The sequence below is a fragment of the Panthera onca genome, chromosome B3 (assembly GCF_046562875.1).
Source record: "Panthera onca isolate mPanOnc1 chromosome B3, mPanOnc1 haplotype 2, whole genome shotgun sequence".
In the NCBI taxonomy this organism is placed as follows: domain Eukaryota; kingdom Metazoa; phylum Chordata; class Mammalia; order Carnivora; family Felidae; genus Panthera; species Panthera onca.
In genome coordinates, this window is record NC_138344.1 from 137,106,313 (window position 1) to 137,127,838 (window position 21,526).

General features: G+C 54.1%; 1 protein-coding gene across 7 annotated transcripts in view; it reads right to left on the bottom strand.

Moving 5' to 3' along the window:
* Positions 1 to 7,408: 7,408 nt before the first annotated feature.
* Positions 7,409 to 21,526, bottom strand: part of CLMN (calmin) — a 111,199-nt gene continuing 97,081 nt past the window's right edge. For 2 of the 7 annotated variants that reach the window (XM_078447876.1, XM_078447879.1), the window contains 6 exons: positions 17,940 to 19,601; positions 14,486 to 14,682; positions 10,205 to 10,265; positions 9,509 to 9,579; positions 9,037 to 9,133; positions 7,409 to 7,634 (listed from right to left, as the gene is read on the bottom strand). In XM_078447876.1, coding sequence (XP_078304002.1) covers positions 7,449 to 7,634; positions 9,037 to 9,133; positions 9,509 to 9,579; positions 10,205 to 10,265; positions 14,486 to 14,682; positions 17,940 to 19,601 — 2,274 coding nt within the window. In that variant the 3' untranslated portion in view covers positions 7,409 to 7,448. Of the gene's footprint in view, positions 7,635 to 9,036; positions 9,134 to 9,508; positions 9,636 to 9,982; positions 10,131 to 10,204; positions 10,266 to 14,485; positions 14,683 to 17,939; positions 19,602 to 21,526 lie in introns of those variants that run through there. The other 5 variants (XM_078447878.1, XM_078447880.1, XM_078447877.2 and 2 more) reach the window with 4 other exon arrangements.

Genomic DNA, 21,526 nt, shown 5'->3' on the forward strand with positions numbered 1-21,526 from the left:
CGAATTATGACTTCGTCCAAGTTCTCTGACTCCTGCAACCCCGCTTTAATTGTGCTCTGCCCAGCACCGTGAAATGTATTTGTTTTTGGAAGGAGAGAGCCTAATTTCCTGCTCTGAAAAGCATGTGTTGGCAGGTGGAGAGGTGATTAGCTGGGGCAGGATGCAGAGGTAACGGGTCGCTGAAGTTTGTGAGGTTAGACGCTGAGATTTTACTGCTAGAGGTTCTTGAGAGGCCACGAGTTTGGCTGCAAATTTGCCACCCCAGGCTAAAACACGAACTTGGGGCATCTGCAGTCATTTTTATGCAAGCATGAAGGGGACACTTCAGCGGCTCTGATATGGGCTTGGGAGTGAGTGCAGCGACTTGAGAGGGGGAAGAAGGACGCACGGTGGGGAATGACAATGGGGCTAACCCAGTTCCCCACCTTCCCGACTCTGGGAACCTCCACCCACAGTTGCCAACTAGGCCAAAGTCATCGAGAATCAGAACCTCGTCAGGGTAGAACTTTATTTTCTAAGCAGTGAAGCCCGGGGCGAAAATCAGGGTTTGCAAACAAGAGTCCTATGTTCCTGGTTCTGTGACCTTGGTTTTTTTTTGTTTTGTTTTTTTTCCCCTCCCTAGGCATTAGCTTCATCTCTGAACTGACCTCCCGTGGTTGTGCTGAGGGTCCGGGGAGTAATGGGCATACGGTGGTTGCAACTTCCTCTTTAAAAGGCTCGGGTTAGAGTGGAGACAGAGCAGCAGGCGGGAGCAAGGCGGACGGGAGAGGCTGCAAAGCAGCTCCGGTCAATGGAACGTTAAGGAAAGAGGGCGTCTGCAAAGCTTGGAGAGGAAGGCGATGCACAGCAAGGAGCTACTAGACACTTCCCAGCCTCGCGGCAGATTTGCAGGGAAGCACTCTTCATTCAACCAGTGTGTACGTGGGGGCCACTCCGCACAGAAGACGCCCAGAGGGCTTAATGGTCATGCCCATACCAGGTGACCGAGCGGGGACTCCAACCCAGATCTGGCTGATTCCCAAACCTGCGCTTTCCCCATCCCACAGTACCTCCCGGAGGAAGAGGACGAACGGAGTGACGATTTAAGGAAAATGGTTTCAGCTGGACAGACCCCTGCGGGATGAAACCTAGGGCGTCGGCAATTTAAAAGGTCAGCCGCGGGATCGGCCGGCCCACGGAGGGTTGAGTTGTGCTCGCATTTAAGAACAGCGTGGTCAAACAGCACAAGATAAATAGCTGTCTTCCTGGCTTGTGGATGGGACAGCCCTCGGCCAGCGAGAACTGCTTGCTTGATGTGTTTTCCTCAAGGTTCTCCGAACACATTGTAAACACAAACAAGTCGGCCTCCAGGCTCTGCGGAGCGGGGCGGGGAGGCGGGGGGAAGGGGGGTGGTCCTGCAGATGCTAGGACAGGCCGGGGTGCACAGGAACCCCCGTGGTCCTCCGCTGGCTCTCGGAGAAGCCGGAGATCCCAAGTACCCAGGAATCGCCCAATTACTCGGCCAAACTCACCCCAAGCCCGAGCCTAAACACGCGGGGTCTACACACGACAGAAATGTTAGATCCGGGGCACAATTCACCCCAAAGCCATGCTTCTCGGGCACCAGGCTCCCTAAACTTCCCTAAACTGCCGTCCTTCCGCAAGGAAATGCCTGATGAGAGGTGGGGTAGAAAGATCTGTGGACCCCCCGTCCGGCAGAGAAGCTACGTCTCCTTTCGTGGCTCCCTCACCCTGGCTAACTGTTCAGGCAAACTCTGTGGCAATTTTCGGCAAAGAAGCACGATCTCATTCATGCCGGCTCTCAGCCTTCAGCGTCTCACCCCGGGTCCTGGACCGTGTCCTGGGAGCAGCCCCGCTCACCAGCTGCAAGGGCCAGAGGTGTAACCTGCTATTCGGGGGGTGGCGGTGGGGGGGGGGGTCCCTGGGACAGCTGCGGGCCCAACATGTTAAATCTTCCCCCAAAGGCCGTTTTAGCCGAGATTATGCAACATCAGCGAGAGAGAAAGAGCACATCTGGACCTGGAGGGCTCTAGGTGTTTGCTTCCCGGCAAGAGCATCGCCGAGAAGGTTCTGAGAAGCCACGCCGGCTTGGGATTCCCACGCAGCCCACTCGGGGGGGTTCAGGACGCGAAGCTGAGTACAGCTGGGTAATTCGGCAGAGACCCTGGAGGAAGGTCTCTAAGCAGAGGCAGAGAGGCCACATCTCAAAGCTCCGGCGGGCCCTCGAGTCCCGTTGCGTGACTGCACTCGGAAAGAGACAGGAAGAGGCTCGGAAAGCGACATAACCACGGAAGGAGAATAGTTCTTACCGAAGAAGCTTTGGTGATTTGCGATATTCGGTAAGACACATTCTTGTTTACTCGGATGTGTGTTTGAGAGACTGGCGTCGCGATGTTCTGAGTCCTTGGCAAGGAGGGAGGGGCAGGGCACCTCCAGTGGCTGCAGGATGTAGTTTTGCAGAAAACTACAAATTTTCGGATGTGACCGGCAGGGGCGGGGGGTCGGGGGGTGGGTGGCTCAGTCGGTTAAGCACCTGACTCTGGGTTTCAGCTGGGGTCATGATCTCACGTGAGATCGAGCCCCGTGTCGGGCTCTGTGCTGACAACACGGAGCCTGCTTGGGATCCTCTCTCCTCTTTCTCTGCCTCTCCCCTGCGCCCGTATGCACACGCACTCTCTCTCTCCAAATAAACTAAAAAAAAAAAAAAAAACGTAATTGGGAATCACGATGACCATACTGGGGTCACTAACTAGCAGTGGGACTAGTCACATCCCCTTCCTGGCCTTCAGTGTTCTGATTGCTTAGATAAAGTGCCAGACCCTTACGAGATGCCTAAGGCTGTCGAATATCCTCCGACTTCTAAAGACTGACCAAAGAGGCAGCCTTCTAAAGTGCGGTCGCCTTACAAGGAGCAGGCACACACTGCGTGCCCAGGTGGCTGTCCTGGGCGGTGACAGTAAACTCCCTGGTCCCAGGTCCTGGCGGGAGCCCCTCTCCCCACAGAGGCCAGGTCTGGCCAGGACAGGACGGGAAGCTCTGAAACTCGGACGGGAAGCTTCAAGGTGGGGTGTTGAACACGTGGGTTCCTTTCATCCCTCGTGAGACCCCGCGAGAATAAGAGCAAAGGAACAGAGGTTCTGCGCTCATGAAGACGATGGGACGGACAGGGGATGAGAGGGGGTAAAAGATGCCACCCCGTTGGTGGCAGGGGCAGCGCCGCTGGAGAGGAGGGCAGGGCAGAGGACCCGACCACCACACATGGGCAGAGACATGCCACTGAGCTGTCACAGCTGCGGTCCTACTCCACAGGGGGATCGGAGGAGCTGCGACCCACGGACACCAGGCACAGCGAGGCAGGAGCAGTTCAATGAGTCCAAGTACGGACTGTGAAGAGACTGCCCGCTGAGGTCAGGACGCGAGCACGCGGGTGTGCGCTAGGATCTCCGGGTGCGGCCATACAGTCTGAGCACTGCACAAAGGCGCTTGGCTGAGGGAATGACTGGGCGGTACAAATCTAGTCCTTGCTCTGCTCCTAAAGCCCTGCCCTCGCTCAGGTCTACATCTCATTAGAGAACGGGGCCAAAGATGCCATCTGCCAGCCAGGCCAAGTGCCTATGGGTGGCTTCTGCCCGGCGGAGGCATCTTTCTTGAAGCCGTTCACCCGGGGGGAATGCCTTTTTTAGAAACTGTAAGAGGACACTTCATAGCAGCTCTATTATGTTCCTCTTTCCCAGGCAGGAGAGAAGTGAAAATATCTGTAAAGAAACAATTAGCCCCAGAGAAAAGACCAACAGTTGATATGGGGGCCTTCTCATGAAGACGTCAGGTGCCAACTGGGTGCCCCTACAGAAAAGCCCGCCAGTTGACAAAGGTCTTCCAGCCTGTTTTCGGATGTGTCACTCTCCACTACGAATGGATCCACAGAACCACCAGATATTTGAAGAAAGCCTGTGATGTGAAAGACGGAGCCTGAGACTAACCAAGAGAGAGGGAACGTCGAGAAAACAGAGCCAATACAGGGAGCAGGAAAGAGCTTCCCCAGACCCACTATCATGAGCATCCCCAGACGGCGAAGATCTGCAGCCACGAACCAAGAACAGGACACTATAAAACAGAAACAAGAGAACAGCAACAAAATGTTCTGGAAATTAAGCATTTACCATTCATCAGGCATGTGAGAAGATGAGCTGAGTACCTTGCCCTGAAGCCAGATCCCCCAAATAAAAAGACTACAAGTGGAAAAGAAAAAAAAAATATTAAAGGATTATGGTGCAGAAGGTCCCACGTTGGAATAACAGGTGGTCCAGAAAGAAAGGATGTGAACCACTATGAGAAGACTTAAGTAACTTCCCAAGAGAACCCAACATGAGGTTCACACTGTAGAGGATACACCACCCATCAGGACAGCTCGGAACACGAAGAAAGAAGGGAACTTGAATGCTTCCTGGGAGGTGGGGAGAAGCCCAAGTCGCACGTAGAGGCTTGGGCATCCAGATGGGGCCAGAAATGTCAACAACTGCCCTGAGGGAGGCGGGTAAGAGAGAGTTATTCTCCACCAGAAATCCTGTACCCAGTTATACTTGGGTACAGGCAGAATCAAGACGTGTTAAGGTATGCACAACCTCAAGGCAGTTAAATGTTGACTTCCCAGGTTACATTTCTCGGGAAGTTACTACAGAATGTGCCACACCAAAAGGAACACACAAGCAAACACAAAGACACACAAAAAGATGATCAAACCAGGGGGGAGAATTTGGGCCAGAAAGGCTGTGTACCCACGGTTATATGCCACCTGGCCCAGGAGCAAACGGTCTTTATGCACCTACGCTGGCTAAAAAACTACGAATATGTATTACTCGGGTAAGAATTAAAAATCGATTCTTAGAAAAGAAAAGCAAAGCAGAGCCATGGGTGGTTTGTCTTGCGGGCTTCTGTATTCACCTTTTATACCCAACTTTCTCTTCCGTATAAGCCTATACTCAAATGGAGAATTGTTTTTTTGTTTTTTTTTTTTGCCTTTAAAGAAAAAAATCTGTTTACAGCCAACCTGAATCAAACGATTTTTAGGCATCTCACCAGTGGGTGGTTTAAAAAAATTTTTTCTTTAATTTCTAAATTTCTAAATTTCTTTCTAATAATTTTTTTATTTATTTTTGAGACAGAGAGAGACAGAGCATGAGCAAGGGAGGGGCAGAGAGAGAGGGAGACACGGAATCCAAAGCCGGCTCTGGGCTCCGAGCTGTCAGCACAGAGCCAGACGCGGGGCTTGAACCACAAATGGCGAGATCATGACTTGAGCCGAAGTCAGATGCTCGACCGACTGAGCCACCCAGGCACCCCATCCCCAGTGGGTGGTTTTGAACAATATTACACGTTGTAATGGGTGACAGAAGAAGCCTGCAGAGATTTTTTTTTTTCTGAACGAGGTCTAGACCCGTAAAATTCGTGTTTGGATGGGCTCCTCCCTGGCTTTTCCAGCATCTAGTTTAGGCAAGGCCCGCGTGGCGTCCCGGGTTATAAAATACCACACACGTATTCTTTACTATCTGTATCCTAGCTTTCAGAGATGCCAAAGAGCTCGTTAATTAGCTCATTTTCCATGGCACATTTGGCCTTCACGATGGCACCACTCCAAGCTCCCGGCAGCTTTCAGCTCGGAAGGCTCGGATTCGTTCTAAGAACTGAGGAGGAGACGAGGCAGGCTGTCACCGGAATGGGATCTTGGAATGTCATTGACTAAAACGTGCTCTGTAAATTCTTTTGGCCGTGCTGGGATTCTGTAAACTTGAAACCCATTCCCTGAAGTGAGCAAGCCTCTGGGCTTGCCAACAGAGAACCGTGATCTCTGCAGGAGGAGCAACGGCTGGCTTGTCACCTATCAAGCTATCCGAGCCATCAACGGCACTCCAGAAGTCACGGGGGACGAGCGTGAAAGTGAATGCAGCTTCCTCACGGGAAAAACACGAGAACAAGGCAAAGGTTGTAGCTGGCCCCACATTTTGGTTTTGTCTAAATGAGGACCTTTTTATCTAATCATTTCATCTTCTTTCCAGGATACTCATGGGCCAGATACAAGGTTTGTCAAAGAGGGGACAGCTCTGGACCCGGCATCAGGGGGCACGAGTGTGCTTACAAGTCTGCTCCTGGCTGCTGTGTGACCTCGGTCCACCCGCTCTGCCTCTCTGGGTTCAGCAGACAACAGGCTGTCTGAGGGCCTCTCCTGACCTAAGAGTCTGTGATTTTTATGAGTCCCGCTTGGAGAGGGGAGGGCCACGGGGCGGGGGAGGAAGAAAAACCGAGTCACCTGGACCTACATCTTGGCAGGAAACGGGGGTGGAGGGTGGTGCAGGGCTGAAGGAAGATGGGAGGGTGGGGGGGGGTCTCCTCACAAACTGCCTGTTCCGGTCTACTTGTTGGGGTACCTTCCGGAAAGTCTTTTCGAGGATCCCATTATGACCGACCAGTAAGGATGTCTGTGCCGAGACTGGTGTGCACAAGGGGCAGGAGCCTGCCGGACCCCTTGTAGCTCTGACATCAGCCGGGACTGATTCTGAGCCCAGCCGTTCCTGCACTCCTCCTGGGGCTTTTAAAGAGCTCTCTGCAGTGCCCTGTGGGGCCTTGGAGATCGGCCCGGAGGCCTCAGGAGCTGTCGTGGATGCTGGGGACGCTGCCCAGGCAAAGCGGGAGGGATCCCAGGCCCGGCCCTGTGTCGGCTGAGCTCGGCTTTTAATGTACCAGCCAGACTCTCCCCTGCTAGGAATTCATCTGAAAGAGGGTGCTGTTGGCGGAAACTCTTTGAAAATCACAGCTTTAACCTTAATTCAATCAATACAAAACTGAATTTACATCTCTGTCCCCCCGCCAAAAAAAAAAAAAAAAAAAGACCAGCCTACCACCAGCCCTCACTCTCCTCCTTGGGTTTGCCGCTCCCAGATGGACGGTCCCGGAGACGGCCAGACCCCGACAGGTGCACAGACACCCAGCACCTTCACTCGAAGCCCACCTCTGGGAGGAACATGGGGCAGTTTTCCTCCCAATGGAGGCTCTGCGCGGGGGGCACCCCCTCTCCCCCCACCTCCCATCAGGACGACCCTCCTCTCAGAGGCAAGTAACTCAAAGCCATCCCAGGCCTTAAAAACCTGCACGCAGGACGAGCTATGACCCGGGCTATGGCTAAATATTAGCAAGGACGCTTCATACCTGCCAAAGCAAGGCACGCAGGAACACGCTCCGCTTAGGGACTCCAGCCAGACACCTGAGTTTTGAGGACACGGCGGAAGAGAAAAGCGTGCTTAGGACTTGCAGGAGAGAAGGGAACCCATGGAGACAGCAGGGAGAGGGACGCTGTTTCCTTGGAGGCCCTCGGCTGTCTGCAGAGTGGCCCATTCAAACCCCAATAAAAGGGAAGTGACAAGACTCCTGCCCCCCGGTCAGGAGCCTTTTTTTTATTATGCAGACACACGCATCAGAGTCTGGTGACGTCCAGCTGTGGGAACAGCAGTAGGCAGTAAACCAGGAGCCAGAGGAAGAGAATAAAATACATCATATCCGGCTGCTGGACAAACTGGGTCAGAGAGTCGCTCTGTGAGCTCTGGCTCTCCTGCAACACGGCTTCGCCAGAGTCGTTGGCCTTCCTGCAGAAGGGAAGACACAGGCAAGGCAGTCACAAGCGGGTCCCCGGGGGGATGGGCCTCCCCTGCCTCCCCAGCCTGCAACCTCACTGCCCAACCGGAGAGTGGAGGGCGTCCCAGTGGCGTCCCAGTCAAGTGGCCCCGAGGGGCGCATGCAGAGACCCAACTGTGCACGACCCTAAGGGGGTAAAGCGGTCGGCCCCATTGCGAAGGCGGGCATGTTAAGACTCGGGGCTCGGGGCTTGCTCGGGGCCACACAACTACCACTCCCCCGTTCGGGACACCTTCCTTTATACCACAGTGCCCTTAACGCAAAGCTGGGGGCTGATGGCACTGCGCCATTAGTGTGTGACAGAGGGGATGTCTTTTGTAATCTAAAGGAATAGAGTTCCCTGATTATAGATCATTTAAAAACAGCCTTCAGAAACAAAGGCACGCCCTCCCCGCTTCTCTACCCCCCCCGCCCCACCCCCACCAAGTTTTTGATTTTGGCTTTGGAACAGAACCTCAAAAATAATCACTAGATTTGCGTCTGGTCAGACTTGTCTTCCCTCTTTTCATTTACAGAAGGTGGGGTGAAAGTGACATTTTGCTTTTCCCTGGCGGCTAAAGCCCAGTTCTCCCTAAGGCAAGGGCGGGGGCCATCATCCGGTTGCAAAGGGGTTGGGGGTCTCTGCTTATAGAAGCCTAGAGCGTAAGCTTCTTAGGGTGGTCATTTGGGGCGTGCGGTGGAGATTATGAGCCGTGGAAACCAGCTCATCCCGGAACGATCTCCTGATACAGAAAAGCGAGGCCAACAGTGGGTTAAACGTTTGCCTTTTGGCCTCGAAACGGATTCACTCGTGACAATGGACAACGGACAGAATTTCTCTTTCTTAGAGCCGTTTCTAGAAAAAATTTAAACTCCATTTTTTATTACAAAGCTAATAATCAACGCTCCAGAAACACGGAAAGCATGACTGCATTTCTCAACCTTCTAGCTTAAATTTTCGAGGTCTCTATCTCCTAAAAGCGAAACGCACTCCTGTCCTCGGAGTACGTCATGCCTGGTGGGACGTGAGTTAATATTCCCATCTTACGGCCTGGGAGGGAAACATGTCTTGCCTCTTTTTTAAAAGCCAGACGGGGGAGCTTCTGAGGATTACACTCGTGGGTGTTGGATTCAGAGAGGCTTTCCATTTCAATAATCTAAGGCCTTCCCCGCCCATTGAAATCCGTGGCAAGTATTTTAAAAAAAGCAAATCAATGACATTAAGTGATTCGATATCTTTAAGAGGGATAGGAGCATCTCAGAGTTGTCAGAGTTTTCGAGATTGTTCGGGTTTCCTAGGTCCTAAGTGGGCGGTTTTACGCCAATTCGGCAATATCGGACAAGGCCATCGAGTTCTCGAACGGCAAGAAATACTTTCATAGACATCCTGGTATGTTTGCACTCCTTCTTCATATCTGCTCTGATGCCATAAAACTGTAATATCAGCTCAGTGAGCTTCTGAGTATTGTACCTGCAGGGGCGACACAGAAGGAACAGGTGGTCAGGTGCTACACGTGGGGAACACACACAGCATCACGTCACTACTGCCTGGCTCTACCCCTGCATCTACGCAGCTGCGGGGCTGGTGACCCAGACCCGGCTTTACACGGAAGCCCATTTTCTGAGCCATTCCCCGCCCATCGACGTTCATCCGTTCCCACTTGCCCTCCTACGTATGTTCGGTTTACATTCGCTTGCTCTACATGGTTTCCTGCATGACCTCCGACTACGACTATCGCCATCAACAGAGCCTAGTTGTAGCCACGCCCCCAAGGGAGGCTGCACAATTAAAACAGGAAAGGAAAAAAATCTTAAACCCCGCAAAACTCGGACTAAAGCCACCAACCTGGTTAACATTCGGTTCCTTCTGTCATCCTGATCTGCCGCGTTCCTCAACTGAACATAGCTAAAGTGGTCCTACAGTGAAATTTATAAACAAAACCCCCGCAACCCAATTAGTAAAGATGAAATCTCTGAAACAGAAAATAAAACGATTTTAAACATACGAAGCCGAGCATGCCACGCTTTTTTTCAATATCGCAAGCATTTAAGTTCCAAAATCAAACTGCTAACTGATTCTCTACCGGTGTTCTACCCTCTCCCCCAGCCCCCGGCGGGTGCCCCACCGCCCACAACCCGAATCGGGCTGTGCCCCCCCGCCCCCGTGCTTTGGGCCCCAACACATCCAGGGCTAAGTAGCTGCAAAGGTAGACTGGAACCTCCACCTACGTTGCGCTTCTGTCTTTGAGGGTGGTCTTTCTGGGTGCGTGTGCGGGGCTGGGTGGCAGGTCTTGGATGCGTTTTTTACAACAAAGAGGACTTCGAGGTTTACAGCCAGCACTTTATTTACATCCCCTAGAACCCCAATTGGACATCCGGTGGGACTGTGCTCAACGACAAGGTGTGAATTTGCTTGTCTTCTATCCAAAAGTACATTGGTTGCACGTCAGTAATTTCAAAGCTCTGGGCTGGGAGGAGGAAGGACGGGAAGGGATTGGTTTAGCAGGGGCCACGCAGAAGAAGAAGAAATTCCCATACTAACCGATTCCAAAGACCTGTTAGTATGTCGTCGAATGTAAATGCTGGAGTCACTGTGACTAGTCCTGAAAAATAAACACACGTTTTGAATTGGTGCCACCGGGAGCTCTTCGGGTCCCCCTGTACGGCCACCCCCGCCCCAAGTCTTCCACACGTGGGTTTAGGCCAGCTATGACTTCAGGCCCAGCCACGGAAAGGAGCAGTTGTATCCAACATGCCCACTTGGGTTGGAGTGTGCTTACAAACAGTAGGATGGATAAGAGAGAGACACATTGTGGCCTCATCCACAAGAAAGAAAAAAAAAAGCAACTGAGAATTTTAAATAGAAAGCCGACCACGTAGTTTTAAAAGTCATAGGGTTTCAGGGAAGAAACAGAGGGCCTTCTCTGAGCATCCCAAGATCTGGGAATTGCCAAAGGTCCTCTGAACGTTCATGTCAGGCATGGGCTGAGACCTGCTATCCAGACTCCCTTTCTAGTGCTTTCTAGGCACAAGGCTGCTCTCTGTCCAGCTCTCGGGGGTCTGTACCTCTTTTTCTCTCATGCATGAGGAGGCCGATTTTCTGACCATATCTTTGAGGCTGATGGGGAACGTATCTCAAAGTTGGTTCACCCAGGGCGGCGGCCGAAGATGCCCAGCCAGTGGCCTGGGCTGTGTCCCGGCTCCTGGTCGATTAACTGGCAACCTTCGCCAAGTGTTTTTTATGTCTCGGATCAGTTTAGCTCATCTGTAAAATGGATCATCATCCCCACCCCGACTACTTCATGGGGCTGCGGTATTGGTGGGAAGTACGGTATACACGCCAGGTCCCGGTGGCCCTGTCTTGCCACTCAACAGGAGAACGAGGTTTTGGGGATCAGAGACAATCACTTCCGTTTCCTCAAGGCAGACGTACCATGTGGCCATCCGGGGGTCCAAGAAAAAGGCATCTGACCCACGAGCTTATTGCCAGGGAATTCATATCGGCAGCCTGGCTATTCCCGCCCACTGGACCCTCACCAACCTCTTCCCGTGCATCGGGCATGTTTCCAGCTAATAGGCATGAAGCACCTACTACGTGCCAGGCACTGGGCCAGCCTAGGCGAGCGAGTATCACGGCACGGACACGACACAAAACGCACCACAAAAAGAAGAGACCGTCAGGTGCCTGGGCCCCAGCAATGTCCCCTAAGTGTTGACTCAACTCACGGGAGTACCTGGAGACACAGGTAACTCCCACCTGCGGATCCTATTTTCTAGTAAAAGGCGGGTCAACATCAGGAAGGGCTCCTGCTCTTTCTTCTGCTAGCTTTCGGCGTCCCTTCTTGCGGGTGGTTTCTTTGTTCTGGTACCATCCGCAGGAGGCCGATTCAGGTTTGTATCCCGAACTCCCTCCTCCCAGCAAGCATCATCAAGCGCCTACTGTGTGCCGGGCACTGGGCCGGGCGGCTGAGGGCCCGGCTCCTCAGGAGCCCGCCCTCCACAGACTAATAAGAGAGCAATGCATTTATTTATTCACATTCACTCCTGAGAATGTTTATTAAAGGCCAGCTGCAGCACTGGACCTCTGCTGGGTGCCCTCCCCAGCCTCCAGGGAGCTGCCTCACCGTCTAGGGTGAAAGCAGATGACAAATACATCCTTACACAAATAATTGGAGACATTCCCGTTTGGGTTAATGCGGTGAAGAAAAAGAGTAGAGACCGTGAGAACCTATAAAGGGGGATTAAAAGTAGCCTGGAGGAATCTAAGAAGGCTGCTTGGAGGAAGTGGTTTCAGGAGCTGAAACCCAGGAGCAAGACAGGGAACAGGCTGGGGACAGAGGGTCCTCAAAGGCAAAAGAGCTCGAGGGGCCATTCAAGGATCTCAACTAAAGCCAAGGTGCTTGGCGGGCTGGGGAGGAGGACACAGGTGACCAAGAACGGACACAGATGAGAGCCGGGGAGACCGGTCGGGAAGGCTCGGGAACAATGGCCCCTTCTGCCCAGAACAATGGGAAGCCCCAGTCAAGGTACAGCCAGGAAAACGCGCTGTGTGTGCCTGGCAGGGAGGTGCCCGGGGCTCTGTCCAGTTCAAGAGCTTTGGGCGAGGCACTGACTTCTCCGAACTCACGTTCTCGGTCACGAGAGGGGGGTGGTGGTACCTGCCGGACTGCAGGTGAAACGGCTTGGCACAGGGGAGGGGCGCAGGGGGCCTCACTCGTTCTCTCCATGAGCACACCCCTGCGCCCTCTGCGTGCGTTGGCACGCAGCCTTCCCCGTGGCTGAAATGCGACGGAATGATTACAGCTTTGCCCGAGTGGGATGGGAAGCCGCCGCCGAGGGGACCGTTGTCTGCTCTACACAGAGGGACGTGCACGTCGCTCAAACCTCTGCCGGGAAAAGTCAACCGGGCCTCACTCCCACACACACCGACAGAACGTTGCCTTTTGAACATCCGCCCCCTCTGTCTCATCTCCTCTGGGACGGGTTTTGCTTGATGTCTGGCTGCAGCAGGCGTCCCAGATGATCGATCCCCCAGTGTTCCTTCCCCTGCCTCTCCCTGACCCCCTCACATCCGACCTGCATGTCCTGGGGTGGCTGCTGTGTGCCAGCTGGGTGCTCAGGCTCTTTCTCCCACCCGGAACGCCTTCTGTCCCTCTCCCAAGTCCAGATCCCACTATCCTTCTGTACCGAGCTCGAAGGACATCTCAGCCTGCAGGTGCCCCTGACCCTCTCTCCACCTGCCTCTGAGGTCCACAAGGTGAAATCCGCGCGTGCCTCTTGGCACCTAAGGTGCTCCCCTCGGTTCCAGCACAGAAGAGGGGGCGCGCCTTCCCTCCTGCTTGCCTGAGCCCCCGGGGGGCTGGAGCCACGCCTGCATCTTCCCCTAGTGAAGAGGGACAGCCGTCTGGAAATGACCCGTGGCCCCTCCTCAAGCGAGCTGTGGTGGGGAAGACGGTAGCCTGGGCCACCTGCCCATGCGGGCCACCTGCACTTAGAGCTGGGTCCGGGCTGCACGCCAAGACACAGATGTCTGCCGGACGGTCACGACCAGGTCTCTGCAGGAAGAGGGACTCCGGGGGTCATGGGCAAAGTGGGAACGCAGCGTTCTGCTGTGCCTTGCCCCTCCTCACCTGGGCCCCCCCCCCCCCCCACCTATTTTCCTTTTGTCCCCTGTAGCCCAGGAGCAGAAGCAAAGTGGAGGGGAGATGGAAGGCAGGACATCCGCCAACTCTTCCTTCTGGTTCTGTCTGCCCTGGCTTCTCCCCACTTCCTCCCCAAATGCCGATCTCAACAACCTCCCTTTCGCGGCCAGTGTGGCTCCCCCGCCGCCGGCAATGAGGGGTCACGGAAAGAATGTGGGTCACGGAGCCTGACGGGTCTGAGTGCAAGACCCCAGCTCTGTCATCTCCTGGGCTGGGAGGTGTCCCCAGACCCCCCCCCCCCCACCGCACCCACGGTGATGAAGCATGGTCCCTCCTACCCGCCTAAGGCGCTGCTGTGAGAACGGATGAGGGACCGTATGCAAAATGCTAGAACACATTAGGGCAGGTTCGACAGTGGCCATGGTGGCGACGAGGGACGGCGGGGAGAAACCAGGATCTTCTGACATTTCAGCAGCCAAGTGTTCTCCCTGGGGCCAGTCCGGCTCACCCGGTGCCCTTGGAGTGACCGAGCAGACGGGCGCTCCGAGCTTCCTCCCCCCCCCGAGACGAGTCAACCGGCCTCACTTCCTGGGACCCAAACTCACAGGTGAAGCCACGTCATTCACGTCTGGCTTCCGTGTGACAGCCACGAAAGGTGCCCCCCGTGCCTAGGGAGCACATTGCTTTGAATTCCGTGAGATGCTTATAAATGGCTAGGCTGGCTCTCTCCCTAGCCCAGCCAGGGGGCATCCGGGGGCCGGGGCGTCCGCAGAGCCTTGGACACTGCACCGTCTCACACCCCACACCTACTCCGGTTCTGCCATCATGCCCCCTACTTCCAGTTTCCGCCCAAAGGTACTCGGAAAGGGGAGAAGGCGGGCTTGGTGTCCGCCGGGCCCGGCCGCGTATGAGCGGGCCTGGTAACGGGGAGGCCGGGCAGGGCCGGGGAGCAGGGTGCAGACAAGGAGGACCGATCCGTTTCTGATTCTGGCAAATGAATGACCAACTGGCTGGATGCATTTTTGTTTGAACCTGTGTTTCCCTTGCCGTCCGGTCCCGTCCCTGTGTTCCCCCCACCCACTCCCCCCCGCCCCCCCCCAAATCAGAAACCAAGAATGACATGCACTCAGGCAGTAACTCTCTAGCTCGGTCTCTAGGGGGAGAAGACGGTGATAAAATACCTGGAGAGGACTTTGTGGTCACCCGTGTCTCCTTCCAGGTCCTCTGAGGATCGGACGGTGCCGGGTGCTATAAATATTGAACTTTCTACGTGGTCCACGTGCTTCCTTTTTTCCTTTTTTTTACTGCTGATTGACTCTCCCGTTACCTTTTCTTCTAAAGAGTTTGCTAAGTTTCCCGAGTTTTCAGATTCCTGGGACTTAAGGACAAAGACAACCAAACACAAGTCAGCATTTGAGGCTGAGTGCTGAGTGCATGACACCCCCTCCCCCCCCCCCCCCCCACCAGCGGCGCTCGGCTCCACCTGAATTCTAGGAAGCTAGGGCGCCCCCTCCCGGGGATTCCTTCCAGCACAGCCCGCCGTGGAAGAGAAGCCCACCCCTGGTTAGAGTGCCAAGGCCACAGACTGTAAAAAACAGCATGGGTTTCAGAGTCACTGAGATCTGGCTGTGTTAGTTACCTTAAGCAACCGGCTTTCTTCCTCTCTCTCCCTCACTTGCCTCATCCATCAAATGGGTATAATAATTATCGATCTCTTCTCACGATACCACACCGGGTTTCCCATGAAGGATGGGCCATACAGTTGGGCGATGCTTGGGCCCTTCACACAACCATCACCCACTTAAAGAGAGGAGCGAATCCTGGAAGCCAGTGGGCCAACAGGTGCAAAGGCGACCCCTGGGCTGGGAGAGGTGCACACACTGGCAAACAGACAGCTTGTGGGATGACATCTTCCCCGTGCCTTTGTTGGATCATAGTGTGACATCTCTGGCATTTATCTGACAAGGAAGTGGCTTCGACCACCGTCTACACCAGACACTCCGAAACCCCGCGGCAACGTTCCCGAGTGAAATCGAGAAGCGTGGGGGTGGTCGGAGCCACCTCTCAAGAATCCCTTCGGGGGCCGTAAGACACTGCTCTGCAGGTGTCAGAATATGAGGATGAGAGTGGCCTGTCCCGTGCACCCCGGAGAACAACGCTCCGTGCAGGAATTAAATCTGCTCCCAGCAGTGTGAATGCCCATCTCCCCTCCGTCATCCATGGGCCAATGCTACCTTCTCTGAAAGGCGAACTGAAAAGACTTTTTTTTAAAGACTAGAAGAAGAAGAAATTTTCCATTTTCTCGTCTCATTGGAAGGTTTTTTTCTCCTTTTTAAAAAAAATTTTTTTTTAATGTTTAGTTATTTTTGAGAGAGAGAGAGAGAGAGAGAGAGAGAAGCGTGAGTGGAGTGGGGGCAGAGAGGGAGACACAGAATCCGAAGCAGGGTCCAGCCTTTGAGCTGTCAGCAGAGCCCGATGTGGGGCTCGAATCCACAAACTGGGAGATCATGACCTGAGCCGAAGTCGGACGCTTGACCGACTGAGCCACCCAGGGGCCCCGTGTTTTATTTTTGTTTTTTTTTTTTTCCTTTTTAAAAGAAGGGCCAGGTATCAGAGAAATGCTTCTGTGTTGTCTTGTCTGCCAGACAGACCTCACCTGTCATCCCTGGCGACAAGCCCTCCTTGCACTCACTTGGGTGCACTCCTTGGTCTCACTTGGGACAAGTGGGGGCCTGCTCACCGGATGGGGGGCAGCCAGAGGAGGCAGCTCAGAGCCCAGAGAGGCAGACGGTGGCAAACCGTAGCCAGGAACGGAAGCTCTCCCCAGGGCTCACGCTTAGTTCAGCGTAAGGTAGATTGAAATCTACATCTCCGGGTATCATTCCCAGCCCAGGACCCCTTCAGCCCCACCCCAAATCACCTGTCCGCATGCTGGGCACACACACCTTGCACGACCTGCTCTTGGCAAATGACCTTCCTCTTTGCAAAGCAGAAGAGAATGAACCGGCCTGTGTGCAGGCCGCATTCAGTGGGTCCAGGGAGAGGAACTGAGCTGCTGATAAGCCATTTTAAATAGCACGGAGCGGCAGAGATGCCACTTAGGCTTATCTCCCTGCCACCCACTCGGTCCCCTAAAAGATCTGCTGCCCAGAAAATCGCCACAGTTGCTGTCATGGTCCCCCAACCTGGCGACTCTAAGACATGATGTCACTGAGGGCCATATCCACCCCACTGAATCTTGGAATCCCCTGCTGGAAGGGCCTGCTCGGCCGGGCTGGCTTCCAAGAAGACAGCAGGTGGGAGGTGGTGGGGGCCGGGGACTGGGTTCCTCTCCCTGGGGGCAGAAGCGGCAGCTGGCAGGTGGGTCCTGGCACCTGTGGGACGCCCCCCTCTCTTCTCCATCCAAAGGCAGACCCAGCACGGGTGGCCCTGCCACGCTTGCTTCTAGGCTGTTCGTCACTGAGAATTCTGCTCTGCCCAGCGCATCGTCTGGGTTTGGCGAAAACACCAAGCCACCGCTTCCGGTCCATCTAGACCCTAAATGTCTTTTAAGGCCACTGATACTGTCCCTTTCTCTTGCAGCCCTCCAGGTGCAAGGATTTCTCATTCCTCTGAGCATCTTTCCGCCCCTCACTCAGCCTAGACTCCCCCCTGCCGTTAGCCAGAGCATCACCATTTATCTTGGTGTTTAATTTACCCCGTGTCCACCTTACACCCCCAAACCATCCTGCAATCCACGTTTGTTTCCTTTCCACTGCAAGCCCTGCCAGGCTGCTCTCCAGAATCTGAACATTAATACCTCAATGCTCACTCTCTCCTGGGAGGGAAAATCACAACCAGACTAGTGGCAGAGAGCTGTCCCGTGTCACTGGCTATAGATGAGAAGCAAGGGCCTCCGGGGGAGAAGCTGGGAAGGCTCCTAGGAGGAGGTGTCATTAGCATTGGGCTTCGAAGAGGAATGAGTACTTGCCAAGTGTAGCATGGGGGGAGGGGCAGAGCAGAGTGGGGCGTGCCCGGGAGGTAGTGGGGAGGCTGGCTTGGCTGGAGGGGAGGGAAGGGAGCGGACCAAGAGGAGGAGCAGGTCAGGGTCCCCTGCACCCTCTCACTGCCCCCTCCGGGGGCCCCTCGAGCTGCTGGGCCAGCTGAAACGGGAATACCACATGGCTTGTGCCCAGCCGCTAAAACTCAGAAGTGCGTGCCCCCCACTTCTAAGCCCAGGATAACTGTGCCACCAAAAACCAAGGCCGGAGTCAGATATGAGGTCCCACTTGGTTTTCTCAGGCTGCAGGAGGCGGGGGCTAAGGTTTGCTAAGTGCTTTGATCGCCGTTTCCAAGTATCACCGCTACGATGCTGGGCCCTCCAACACAGCCTCTTTCTATATCCTCTTGGCGGCCTCGTGGGCAGGGGCAGGGCTCCTGGAGGCCAGAGAGGCCCCCCAGCCTCAAAATCTCAGGAGAGCTCCTCTCGGGGGCCAGCCCTGCCCGTGCCCGAGCCTGAGTGAGCGAGCGCCTCCTCAAACTGGCCGAACCGCCTGCGATGGACGCGTCCGCTTCCCCGTTTTGTGGAGGCTGAAGCTGCGACAACAGCAGAATCCCTGTGCGGGGCCCAGGGTCCCCGCATCGGCGACCGCCTACCTGATGGCTCTCCACAGGGCCGCCCTCTTCGGCCTCCCCTGGCTGGTGGCCTTCTGGAGGGGCTGGGGGTGCGGGCTCCGAGGCTGGTCTGGTGCCCTCTGCACCCCCGTCGGTACTCGGGGCCGGGATGCTGGCCTCAGGGCCCTCCTCGCCCGGCCCCGAGGAGCTACAGCTGTTCCAAGAGACCTCGGCCTCCTTGGCCTCCTCGGCCTCGGCCCCGGCCCCCAGGTCATACAGATAGTCCTCCGGCTCCTCTGGATCCAGGTCTTGGTGTTTCAGGTCCTCCGAGCCTTCCGCATAAGCCTCCAGAACCGCTGCCAGGGGCACCTCGTAGTGCGGGTAGTAGAAAAGGTCGTGGGGAATGACGGAGACCTTGGACAGCGGCGGGGAGGGCTTGAAGTCCAGGCCTTCCTGGCTGCGGCTGTGCAGGGTCTCCAGGCTGAGGCTGCCACTCGGAGGGTCGGAGGGCAGCTCGCCGTCCGGCCCCTGCGGCCCCGCGGCCTCCCCCTCGTCCTCGCCCCGACGGCGCCGCGCGGACTTGCGCTTGGGCTTCTCGTACGCCTCTGGCTTTTTTTCCACCGGTGCCTCCTCAGGGGCCGGAGAATAGCCTGGGTCCTCTCGCTCAGGGTCCTTGTGGGGTTCCTGCTTGTCCGGCCTCTCCGGGGACTCGTCCGAGTCTTTGCGCTGGTGCGCAGATTTGCTTCTCCTCTTTCCCAATTTCTCAGCGTGATCCTCCGGAACCTCTTCCCCGACAGGTCTTTTCTCACGAGGCGGAGGAACCTCATTGAAGGCCTGGCTGGTTGAGGCAAAATCTGTTAGGTCGCTGTTGAACTTAGAGGCTTTTAAAGGTGTGCTTTCAAAATAGTCTTCCTCAGCCATAGCTTCTACGGTCAGCAGCTGGACCTTGATCTCCAAGGATTCGGCCATAACCGCGTTGTCCCCGAGGGGTGAAAGGGGACGGCTCTCCTTCCCCCCACCGGCCGCACCCTCTGGCGCCCCGTTCCAGGAGGGACAACTCTCCGAAGTCTGCGAATGATTGATCTTCCTGTCCACCAAAGACTCGACCCCCGGTGACTCATCAGAGGCCGCTTCCGGAATCTTCGGGGCTTCCTGCTTCGGCTTTTCCTCGGCAATCTCAGCTGCCAGGACGTCCCCATCCTGCTTCAGCGAGTCCTTTGTCCCTCTCGGGCTCCCCTCAAAGCGAAGGTCTTGACTGTAGAAAGGGTCTTTACTGCAGGAAGCCTCCTTGTAGGTGTCAGCCTCAAAGTGCACGGTCTTCTTGATTGGCAAAGAGTTGGACCTCCGGTTGTCCTTTCTGGAGGATAAAATGGAAGATTCCGGAGATGGCTCACCGGTGCTGCTGGCCTTCCCCGGGACCTCTTGGAGGGCCTGGTCGATGATCTGGCGCATGAAGTCAGTGGAGCTGTCTGAGAGCGCCTGGCTGGGCATGACACTCAGGTAGCATTCTTTCGCGCTCTCGGACTTGTCACAGACAAAGACTTTGGAGGGCGGTGGGTGGCTGGCTTCGTGGTTGACGGTGTAAGCTCGCTCCCCATTCTCCGTCAGAAGGAAGACGGTGCTCTCCTGTTCAGAAGGGGTTTCTTTGATGTGGACAAAGGTGGATTCAATAGGGGCTTCTTTATCCGAATCCACGAGATCCTCCTGTGAAGGAACACAGGGCAACATGAAATCAGAGGAGTGTTTGAGTGCAACATCTATTCCCCCCCCCGCCCCGTAAAACAGAAACCAGTGTGGACAAAGCCATTTCAGAACTAACGCAAGAAGTGCTCTAATTAAGAGATGGGGCCGGTTGCTCCTGCTGAAATGTGAAAACACCAGACATGTCAAAAAAAATAATAATGTGTTTTTAAAAGCTATGGATGCAAAGAAATCTCAATGAATGGAACTCTAGGGAAGGATGAGCCCTTCCTGACTGTCAGCTCCTTCAGACTGGTGGGCTCCTGCCTAGTCTGAGCAGGGACAGGAGAGTGAACTGACCCAAGATAAGGAAAGATTAGCCAAATCTTTACTGACTGCATGGGCCAGTGTGAGGGATCAAACACAGAAGGGCCCCAAATGCAAAACCAATTCTCATCATATACAAATTCTCGACACACGGGGACTTTTGTTAAGTAAGAAACAGCTGAGAGTGAGAGTAGGGCTGGAGAGCACAGAGCTTGGTGGTATTGTAGTGCTTGGCTCCCAGCGTGCTGGTGGAGAGTTGGCTGACCCCATCCTCAAATCATTTGAAACCAGAGAGCTGACATTAAATAAACCTGCAGTGTCGCCGTTACTGACTCCTGAGAAGGTCAACACAGTCAGCTCCTCAGTCAGGTCCTTGTTTGGGAACAGGCTACCTTCTCTGGGGGAAAAAGATGGCAGGCCCTCAATCTCTACTCTTATAGACCAAGCCTGGAATAAAACAAGAAGTTTTAAGACATGGAGAAGCAGGAGAATGAGACCCACAATCAAGAGAAACAACCATCATTAGAAGTAGACTCAAATATGACCCAGTGTTAGTAAATGAGAGAGTCCAAAGGTCATGATTTGAAGACCACAAGAAATACAAAGGAAAGTGGTTCTGCAGGCTGAAGGGAAGTGACCACAGATGGAAGCTTGGGTCTGAAGGAGGGAATGAAAAGTACCTAATATGGAAATTATATGGTCAATACTGATGGCCATTTAAACGCTTTTCTTAAAAAGTCTCCTGACTGTTGAAAGCAGTAATAACAAAGCACTGGCCATTAAAACATATGCAGAAGTAAAGTAAATGACAATGACAGCACAAGGGAATAGGGAAGTGAAGGGAATTACATTGTTACGTAAAAATGCATAAAATACATGTTTTACCGTAAGTGGTATAATAGTAATTCAAGGTAGGCTAAAGTAGGTTCAAGATGAGTTTTATAATCCCTAGAGAAGCTACTGCAAAGATAAAACGAGAAGATGTGGCCAAAAAGCCAACAGAGGAGATAAAATAGAAACCAAAAAATAATCAAATAATCCAAAAACAGGAAGGCCAAAAGAGCATAGCACGGATAGGACCAATGAAATCAATAAGCAGGATGGTAGGTTAAATCTATGTAAATAGTTGAGAAATTCACTAATAAGGTGACACACTAATTTTTGTCAGAAGAGTTAAAAAATAAGACCTAACTGTATACTATTTACAAGAGATATGCTTTTTTTTTTAAATTTTTTTTTAACGTTTATTTTTGAGACAGAGAGAGACAGAGCATGAACGGGGGAGGGGCAGAGAGAGAGGGAGACACAGAATGGGAAGCAGGCTCCAGGCTCCGAGCCATCAGCCCAGAGCCCGACGCGGGGCTCGAACTCACGGACCGTGAGATCGTGACCCGAGCTGAAGTCGGACGCTTAACCGACTGAGCCACCGAGGCGCCCCAAGAGATATGCTTTAACTATAAGCACACATACACTGTGAGGAAAAGAGAAAGAGATACACCACGACTATACTAATTGTAAGAAAGCTGGTATGGCTATCTTCCTATCAGACAAAGCAGACTTCCAGGCAAAGATCGAAATTGCGGGAAAATACAACGATTGAGCCATCAGGAAGATACAACAGT